The 10,437-nt window shown below is 36.7% G+C and overlaps 1 protein-coding gene across 1 annotated transcript in view; it reads left to right on the top strand.

The window, feature by feature from the left end:
• Positions 1-9,094, top strand: part of LOC144957829 (uncharacterized) — a 20,039-nt gene extending 10,945 nt beyond the window's left edge. The window contains exons 7-10 of the mRNA XM_078889287.1: positions 1,385-1,535; positions 3,284-4,176; positions 4,904-5,057; positions 8,887-9,094. Of these exons, the coding sequence (XP_078745413.1) occupies positions 1,385-1,535; positions 3,284-4,176; positions 4,904-5,057; positions 8,887-9,002 (1,314 nt within the window). The 3' untranslated portion in view covers positions 9,003-9,094. The remainder of the gene's footprint in view (positions 1-1,384; positions 1,536-3,283; positions 4,177-4,903; positions 5,058-8,886) is intronic.
• Positions 9,095-10,437: the final 1,343 nt, after the last annotated feature.

Here is a 10,437-nt window from a genome sequence, read left to right as displayed (position 1 = left end):
GTCAACAGCAACATTTAACATAATGTAGGATGGGACATGACGCCTGTTAGGCAATGTTACAATTTTTCGGACAAAGACAACGCTGTTATCGGCCAGGTACTCATTTTACACCTGAGTAAGGTGAGAGAATGTGAGTAAAGAGTCTTTTCCAAGGACTCAACTATGCGCCGAGCGCGAGGCTCGAACCCAGGGCCTTCCGATCAGAAAGCGAGTGTCATACTACTAGACCACGTAGTCGCACTGTTAATAGTAGTGGAATAATACTATCTATGCACATGATCATTTTGAATACATTTCTTTCCAATTTTGAAAAGCAGCAAAAATCTCTAGGATTGAGTCAGTTAATGTGCGGCTATGTGGTCTCGTGGTATGACACTCGCCTTCGGATCGGAGGCTTCCGGGTTCGAGTCTCGCTTTGAGCGACGAATAGTTGACTCCTTGGAAAAGGCTCTGGACTGCCATCTTCTCACCGCACTCAGGTGTAACAGTACCTGGCTGTTGACAACGTTGTCTCTGTTCGAAACAACTTGTAATATCGATTAACAGGTGTGATCTCTCGTCTACATGTTAAGTGTTGTTGTTGGCTTGGGATCCCTTGTAAAGCGCTTTGAGCTCGCGTAATTGAAATTGCACTATATAAATGTTCAAGTGTTTGTTTTAGTTGAGTTCTCGGAAAAGGATCTTTACTCTCATTCTCTCACCGTACTCAGGTGTAAAATGAGTACCTGCCGTCAACAGCGTTGTCTCTGTTCGAAACAAATTGCAATATCGCGCAACAGGCATCATGTCTCATCCTACATGTTAAGCGTTGCTGTTGACTAGAGACCCCTTATAAAGCGTCTTAGAGCTCGCTTAGTGGATATTGCGCTATATAAAAACATTTTATGGGTTGTATGTGGTGATGAACAATGCAACGAAATGGGAAATCTATATTAATATTACGCCCTTTCGGAACTGTATCATACGATTCAGTGCGGGTTATTTTAGGCACAACTAGATTTATTTGGCTACCTGGTTACGAAATATTGGTTTGTGAACTGTAGAAAATATTGGTCTGTTCTGTCAACTCAAATACAAAGTCAGCACTTTTCAACAGTATTATAAGATAGGGGTATTAACAATACCATCTTCGGATACAGATTTGGTTTAAAATGTTATATCAAATAAAACTTCTTTTGTGACGTAGCACAACTAACTATCACGGCGCAAGCAAAATGGTCATATTTTTGTATGCTAGGAATTAGAGTCATAGAGTCATGTGATCTCTGTTTTCTATTTAAGAAGAAAATCGCCAAAGCATGCGGCTACGTTGAGGGAATTCTCTTTTATTATAAATGTTTATATCATTTTACTTTTGTCCACCATTCTCTCTTCCTCTAAACAGCTATTTCAGGACAGATCGCACTATCAAATCAACCTGGCCATCGTGAGGAATAACACACAGCTCAAATTTGTCTACAGCCTCGTTTGGATTTGTCCCGTCTTCTTCCTGACATGCGCACCTATCGGATTATCCATCTTCTCGATGTGCTCAGGTACTAAAAATCTTCTATTCCATGGGAGCGATCTATATTCATGTTTTCGTCAATCACATGATTTATTGCTGTCCAACGATTGGATATTTCTTAACTAATGTAAACATGCTGCTTTGTTTACAAAAGTTATAAACATACCCGTGTGTCAAGCTGAACCAAATGACCAATCGTAATGTTAGATATTTAAAAAGCTGTGAACACTTTTCACTAAGTGGGTCACTTTGAGCACATTTTGCAATGTGACCAATGACCTCGAGCACATGGAAAGTTAATATAGATCATGCCCATTGCGTTTTACAGTACAGTGCCTACGAGAAGGGAACATACACGGTGCAATGTTACATAATGCACAAAAGATACATAGATAACCACGCCTCTCGGACAGTCGTCACGATGTAAACAATGGCAGTGAATGGTAAACATAGCGAACGACACAGGTTTTACTATCGATGGTATGCGTCTAAGTAAAATATCCACTACTCTAACACTTGATCAGTAGAATCAATAGATAGTATGCAGATGACGTCACTCAGGCTTTTGTTATTGTTTTTGCCATCCGCGTTTGTGAGTTGTTCTCACTAAACTGTATTAACCAGACTATAAAAGTTCATGGTTACACAGAGTTTGTGTGTTGGTCGGTTATACTTCCGGATGGCAATGTTGTGAACTCCTTGGCCAAGCGCATTCTATCTATAATCTGATCGAGACAATCGTGTGATTACAAGTCATCCATTTGGCGGTATAAAAACAATAACAATGACCAGAGAGAGGTCGATTTCATTCACGTTTTTGTTTATTTAAGCGGTTTAGGCCATCAACTAATCAAGCACCTTTTGTGTTCGACTAAATGTCCAAGTTCAGTAAGACATTTTGTCGATTTCATTCGCGTTATTGTTTATAAGCAAACAACCATGTTTGTCGTTACAACGCCACTACCACATTATCTCATTCGTCTGTAGTGTTTCATTCACCCTGTATTGTTGATAAAGGGGAAACCCGAAAAGTCCATTTTATCGTACATTCAATTTCAAATTGTTATTTCTTACTACTAACGTATAAACAGCAAAAATATGACAAATATTAATTTTAATGGATTAAAGATAAGTTATAACGTTGGCTGGGCATCCCATTCAAAACGGAATGTGTATTTATTGTTTTACATGAGTGCATGCATTCATACAAAACTGGGTAACAATTCAGAAAACTAGATGGAACAGGAATTTCTAATATGAATGATGATTTAAAAAAATGATTGAGACCGCATCGCAGTGTTATCTTTCCCCTCCGTGTTCCCCCCCCCCCCCACTCTCTCTCTCTCTCTCTCTCTCTCTCTCTCTCTCTCTCTCTCTCTCTCTCTTTCTCCCTTAAAATCTCTCTATTTATCTTTCTATCTGTATATCTATCTATCTATCTATCTATCTATCTATCTATCTATCTATCTATCTATCTATCTATCTATCTATACATATATATGTATATATATATATATATATATATGTATATATATATATATATATATATATATGTATATAAATATATATCAATCTATCTATATATCTTTGAGTAAATATCGCCATCATCATCATCATCATCATCATCATCATCATCATCATCATCATCATCATCATCATCATTATCATCATCATCATCATCATCATCATCATCATCATCATCATTGTTGTCATCATCAACATACCATCATCCTCATCATCCCTACAATTAATCATAGTCATCATTACCTTCAACAGATCTAAGATTCAAGAATCCGTTGACACGTCATCATATCTACCCAGTAGAAGGCATGCGCATAGACTATGGGGGAATCTACGTGGACGATTTTCCTGTTTTTGAAAGCTCCCTAAACTTTTCTGACTATCGCAATGAAACGCGGGGCGGAAATAACAGTGGTCCTGATCGAGGACTTGGAGTTGATGATCCCACTGGTCGTAACACCGTCTCCACCACCAAGGATCATGGGAGTCGTGCTGGAAGAAATATTATTTATAATCGTAATCATCCGGTAAACCGTACCCGAAATATCTTTGAAAAGAATGCTGAAAGTGATGGAGATGGCATCATAAACAATCCTCACGCAACGAAAAGGTTAAAACACGCGCAGAAAATGACTGATGTTGACAATCGTGTAAGCACGTCAAAACATGCGCAGAAAATGTCTGATGTTGACAACGATGTAAACACGTCAAAACACGCGCAGAAAATGACTGATGACGACGGTGTAAACACGTCAAAACATGTGCAGAAAATGACTGATGTTGACATCGGAGTAAACACGTCAAAACATGCGCAGAAAATGACTGGTGTTGACAACGATGTAAACACGTCAAAACATGTGAAGAAAATGTCTGGTGTTGACATCGGAGTTAACAAGTTGAATGAAAATGGAACAAAATGGCTGAAAAAAGGTTCAGCAGTGTTGCATGGGAAGGGGAATACCCCGCCAGATGGAGGTCAACAAGGAGAGGACATGGAATATTGGGGACCACATGCTTCGAGGGGAGACTCGGATGAGGTGGATTTACAGCGTCAGTCACCGTTGAGCGCCATCAACATGCTCTGTGCTTTGTGGCTGGTGTATTACGGATTCTCTGTGGTTCTGGTACCGTTGTTGTTGTTAACAGAGGTAAGGGGAAATTGTGGTAGGGGTTGTGTATGTCGTGGTTGGTGATGATGATGATGATGAGGAGGAGGAGGAGAAGAAGTGGGAGCTGGGACTAAAACAAAGCAAAACAACAAAAAACAAAAAAAAAACAAAAACAAAAAAAAAAATGATAATGATGATGATGATGATGATGATTGTGTAATTGTGTTATTATTATTATCATTATTATCATTATTATTATTATTATTATTATTATTACTATTATTATTATTATTATTATTATTATTATTATTATTATTATTATTATTATTATTATTATTATTATTATTATTATTATTTATTATTATTATTATTATTATTATTATTATTATTATTATTATTATTATTATTATTATTATTATTATTATTATTATTATTATTATTATTATTATTATTATTATTATTATTATTATTATTATTCTTCGTCTTGTGGAAACCTCCAATATTGTCGAGGATCACTCCACAGTTTGTAGGGTTTTACATTTTAAACTTACTAAAACTTTGCACATAATACTAATTAAAAAAAACAAAAACACAAAGATTAAAAAGTCACGTTGTGAACTCTAGCAATCGCGTGGCAACCGTTTTCAGCCACTTCAGCTTATTATTATTATTATTATTATTATTATTATTATTATTATTATTATTATTATTATTATTATTATTCTCTCTCTCCTCCTCCTCGACTCACGCCTACTGACTGCGTCAGCCTCTGTTCCGGACAGAGTGGTGTCACACTTGGCGAGAGTTTAAGATATGCTGCTGTTACAGCTGGTGCTTCTCGCCCACATACTTCTCGTCTGAACGCCAAAGGGATCTCGAAGCACTTCCGGTCAACGAGAGGTTATCAGGAAATGGCCCAGGTTTGGAAGAATAAATATAGAATTTCAGATTATAATGAAGCTTTATATAGCGCAATATCCACTAAATGTGCTCAAAGCGCTTTACAAGGGGTCCCTGGTCAACAGCAACATAAACATGTAGGACGGGACATGACGCTTGTTAGGCGATATTGCAATTTTTCGGACAAAGACAACGCTGTTAACGGCCAGGTACTAACTTTCCACCTGTGTACGGTGAGAGAATGTGAGTAAAGAGCCTTTTCCAAGGACTCAACTATGCGCCGAGCGCGAGGCTCGAACCCAGGACCTTCCGATCCGAAAGCGAGTGTCATACCACTTGACCACATAGCCGCACTATTATATTATTATTGGGAATTCAAATATTATCACAAGGCTCTCGTGAACTGATAAAAAAACCCCCAAAAAACACTTTGTTAATATTGTGGCCAGGATAACTGTCCTCGATCGAAAAGACCCTCATATATGTGACCCTTCGTCTCAAAACGGTATTAAGTCGGGATGATTAAGATGATTAAAATGAAATTTGTAGCCAGAAATATCATGCTTAAGTTGAGTTTATATGCTTTATAGAGGAGAAGGAATATCATATTTTACTGTGCTAAATACCAACGTTTCATATTTTTGACCAGTTTAACTATAATTTGCCTTTTTAGCATCTGTTCCATCCCGACATAATACCGTTTTGAGACGAAGGGTCACATATGTAAAACTCTTACACCGGGGACTTTACGGAAGGCGCCATTACATTTATTTTTGACAGAGGCAACTCTTTTTGGCTGCCAGATACTCATTTTACGCTTGAGTGAAGTGAGAAAATGTGATAAAATAGACGTTTCCGTGGATTGTGCTGACTGCAAAGCGGCAATGTGATCTTGTTGTATGATACTCGCTTTCGGATCGGAAGGTCATGGGTTCGAGCCTCGCTCGACGCATAGTTGAGTCCTTGGAAAAAGCTCTTTACTCACATTTTCTCACCGTACTCAGGTGTAACATGAGTACCTGGCCATTAACAGCGTCGTCTCTGTTCGAAGAAAAAATAATTGTAATATCGCCTAACAGGTGTTCTGTCCAGTCCTAAATGTTAAATGTTGTTGTTGGCCAGGGAACCCTTGTAAAGCGTTTTGAGCACGTTTGGTGGATAATGCGCTATAAAAAACCTCAATTTAAGATTTAAACTGCAAACATCGCGAGACAGGCTCTGATATGGAATTCCCAAGGAGGAAGAAGCCCAGGGAGGTCAGAAATGGGTGGACAAGAAACAAGGAGAGGCGGTTACGGTCTTTACTTCGTACCTGATAGGTACCGAGTTCGATCACCAGCCGCTGCACTGTGTGGCGTTGAGTAAGTCACCTCGCCCTAGCTTAATTTTAATATTGCGGCGCTGCACTGCGGCTGACGCCTGGGTTATTCCAGTCTTCCCTTGGAATAGATCCTAGAGAAAAATATCCTCCATGGGATGAATAAAGGGAATTTTTTTTTATTTATATATTTATTAATTATTATTATTACTGTTATTATCATTATTATTTTCGTTGTTTGCCTTGCTTTATTATTGATTTTACTTATTTGATTTGTTGATGAAAATATATTCTTGTATGAGTTACATTGGCAATTAATTGCCTAAAATAAACGTTTTTGAACTTTGAACTATTTTAACCCGGTGGAGAACACAGCCGAATAATAATAATCGATGGCTTATGCTCACACTGGGGATACGCGCTTAAGTCAAAGTAAAGTGTTCACAAAGTAGGACTCGAACCAGGAACCTATATAATTTCCGAAGGCGGCTGTCATATCATACGACAGCAAAGCCACAATTGCGGCACAAACCAATAATGAGAACGGGTACTTTATCGTGAAGGGGGAGCTGGGACTAAAACAAAGCAAAGCAAAACAAACAAACAAACAAACAAACAAACAAACAAACAAACAAACAAACAAACAAACAAACAAAACAAAAAAAAAACCAAAACAAAACAAAAAAAAAAAACAACTGTGTTTAAAAAGATGAAATGGTCTTATTGGAATTCTTTTAAGATAAAAAGTCTGAAAAAAAGTGCGTGTGAGACAGTGCCAGACACAGCAAGAAAGAAGATACATTTACAATTAAACGACCCCCCCCCTTCTTAAAATATTGTTTTCTTGTAATTCTCGTTCTTACTTTGTCTGACACTGTTTTATACACACTTTTTTAAAATCTTTATCTCACACTCACACCAGTGTCGGTTAGAGATCAAGGGAAGTTATCAAGAATAGATTCAGCCGTTCATACGATATATCGCGGTAACTTCCCTTGATCATCAAACTGAAATTATTACTGCTTCAAAAGGATTGAAATCTAACATTTTTATTCCAAGACTTCATGAAATATTAATATCTTTAAATTAGAAATTTGATTAACAGTTGTGATTCTTTAAAACACGATCAAGATTCTATTTTTCAGTTCACAGAAATGATAATTTAAGCATGACATATAGTCCTTATTAGTTAAAACCAAATTATTCATTCTATTTGAGCCGTGTCCTAGATACATTACTAGAATTTTGCACTTTTATCTACTTTGTTTAGGGACTAAGACTCGGCCTATAAGACAAGAAACAAATCTACTGAAATTTTAATTTAAATCACCTAAAAATTATTACTTTTTTTAAATTGAGCATTTATATAGCGCAATATCCACTCAAAGCGTTTTACAAAGGGTCCCTGGCCAACAGCAACACATAACATGTAGGACAGCACGTAACGCCTGTTAGGTGATATTGTAATTTTTCGGACAAAGACAACGCTGTTAACGGCCAGGTACTCATTTTACACCTGAGTACGGTGGGAGAATGTGAGAAAAGAGCCTTTTCCAAGGACTCAACTATGCGCCGAGAGCGAGGCTCGAACCCAGGACCTTCCGATCCGAAAGCGAGTGTCATACCTTTGGATTTTCAAATGGTCTTTTCTTAAAAACTCGCCTTGTTTAATACACTATTTGATGCTTATTGCATGTCTTCATCTAATTTTTGCCCAACTTTTTTTTACATCAACTTCCGGTTACCCTGGATGGATGACACCAGTTTGACACTGAGCTGAGGCTCAATGTAAAGTCATTTTCTCTCGTTTTTTTTTCAATCGCTTTTTGTGGAGGATGAACAGAAATTTCAACGTTGGGACGTTTCATGTAAAAACGCTTATATTGTAAAGTTGCAATCGATCAATTGGCCAAAGATGTGCCAAACGATAAATTAGACATTACATGAATTCAAGAAAATAAAATATAAAATGAGGTCGATCGAATTGCGGGTACTTTCCGACTCATTTATTGTTTTCGTCCCAACTCCCGGTTCAATTAATGCGATTTCTTCTTCTTCTTCTTCTTCTTCTTCTTCTTCTTCTTCTTCTTCTTCTTCTTCTTCTTCTTCTTCTTCTTCTTCTTCTTCTTCTCTTCTTCTTCTTCCTTCTTCTTCTTCTTCTTCTTCTTCTTCTTCTTCTTCTTCTTCTTCTTCTTCTTCTTCTTCTTCTTCTTCTTCTTCTTCTTCTTCTTCTTCTTCTTCTTCTTCTTCTTCTTCGTTTTTCTTCTGCTGTTTCTTCTTCTTCTTCTTCTTCTTCTTCTTCTTCTTCTTCTTCTTCTTCTTCTTCTTCTTCTTCTTCTTCTTCTTCTTCTTCTTCTTCTTCTTCTTCTTCTTCATCTTCTTCTGCTTCTTCTTCTTCTTCTTCTCTTCTTCTTCTTTCTTCTTCTTCTTCTTCTTTTCTTCTTCTTCTTCTTCTTCTTCTTCTTCTTCTTCTTCTTCTTCTTCTTCTTCTTCTTCTTCGTCTTCTTCTGCTGTTTCTTCTTCTTCATCAGATCAAGACCTGAATGACGTCGATGGCAATGGTGGTGGGAACTTGAATGTGTTTATTGTCCAACAAGGTGAACTGACCAAATATGGTGGGAACTCCAATGTAACGTCAGTTGATTGAGGAACTAAACGAAATTATCAAAGAATAAAGAAATGTTTTTTTTTTATCATCATCTAAATGAATGAGTATAAACTTCTAAGCACAACCAAAAACTGTGTTTTATTATGTTTGTTGTTGTTGCTTAAATAGATGATTTTATTTATCTGTTGAAAGTAATTTTTTGAAAAACCTGAGCTTTTATATAAAGCAATATCCACTAAACATGCTCTGAGCCCTTTACAAAGAGTCCCTGGCCAACAGCAACACATAACATAATATAGGACATGGCATGACGCCTGTTAGGCAATAATACAATTTTTTTCGACAGAGACAACGTTGTTAACGGCCAGGTACTCATTTTACACCTTAGTAAGAGTGAGAGAATGTGAGTAAAGAGCCTATTTTCAAGAACTCAACAATGCGCCGAGCGAGGCTCGAAACCAGGACCTTCCGATCCAAAAGCGAGTGTTATACCACTAGACCACGTAGCCGAACATTAAACAAAGCACAAGCTCAAGTACTTTAAGGTTCGAAAGTCTTTTTGTGATTCGCAATCTGAACAATGTCGTTGATTTTTAAAAAAATTCACAAATCAGTTGGATGTTGTTGCTGATTGTATTTTGGCATTCAAATTCTAATGGTATTGCCTTGGTATTGTCCGGTGTTCAAGCAAATGATGCTGACCATCTTAAAATTTAAGAAAAAGTTTATTTATTTATTTATTTAAAAAAAATAATTTACTCATTTAATAAGTACCAAAAGCTTTCATCGGCGATGTCTCTTTTGAAAGAGAGGAATTGTAAGATAAAAAAATTTAACAAGTGTGTACGAAAGGTGCCAGACAAAGGAAGAAAGAAAAATACAAGAAAGAGAAAAAATTCCCCCAAAATCAGTCGTCCAATCGAGGTCGACTGATTTTTTTGGATTTTTTTTCTTGTATTTTTCTTTTTTGTTTTTCTGGCGCCTTTCGTACACACTTGATCAGTTAGGTCGACTTTTTATTTTTTTGATGTTTTTTTCTTCTATTTTTCTTTCTTGGGTTGTCTGGGACCTTTCATACACACTTGTTCAGATCTTTATCTTATACTGGTGCCTGCTCCTTGATTTCTTATTAGATGAATTGTGTAAATGTTGCTGCTCGAAGCTCGAAGAAAGAAATAATATTGTGAAATTGAATGTAAGCTTCAATCTAATTAGAAAAACAGATCAAATGAACGTTTCAGGTTTCCCCTTTATCAACAAAACAGGATGAATGAAACACCAAAGATGTATCTCATTCATCTGTGGTGTTTCATTCATCCCAACCACATCAACTCATTCATCTGTGGTGTTTCATTCATCCTGTTTTGTTGATAAAGGGGAAACCCGAAACGTTAATTTGATCTGTTTTTGTAATTAAATTGAAGCTTACATTCAATTTCACATTATTATTTATTAGATGAATTGTAACATCGTT

This window comes from Berghia stephanieae, chromosome 12 (genome assembly GCF_034508935.2).
Source record: "Berghia stephanieae isolate SIO BIC M18660-M18661 chromosome 12, UCSD_Bste_1.3, whole genome shotgun sequence".
NCBI lineage: Eukaryota > Metazoa > Mollusca > Gastropoda > Nudibranchia > Aeolidiidae > Berghia > Berghia stephanieae.
Note: the sequence above shows the minus strand (reverse complement) of the source record. Positions and strands in the feature narration are given on the sequence as shown.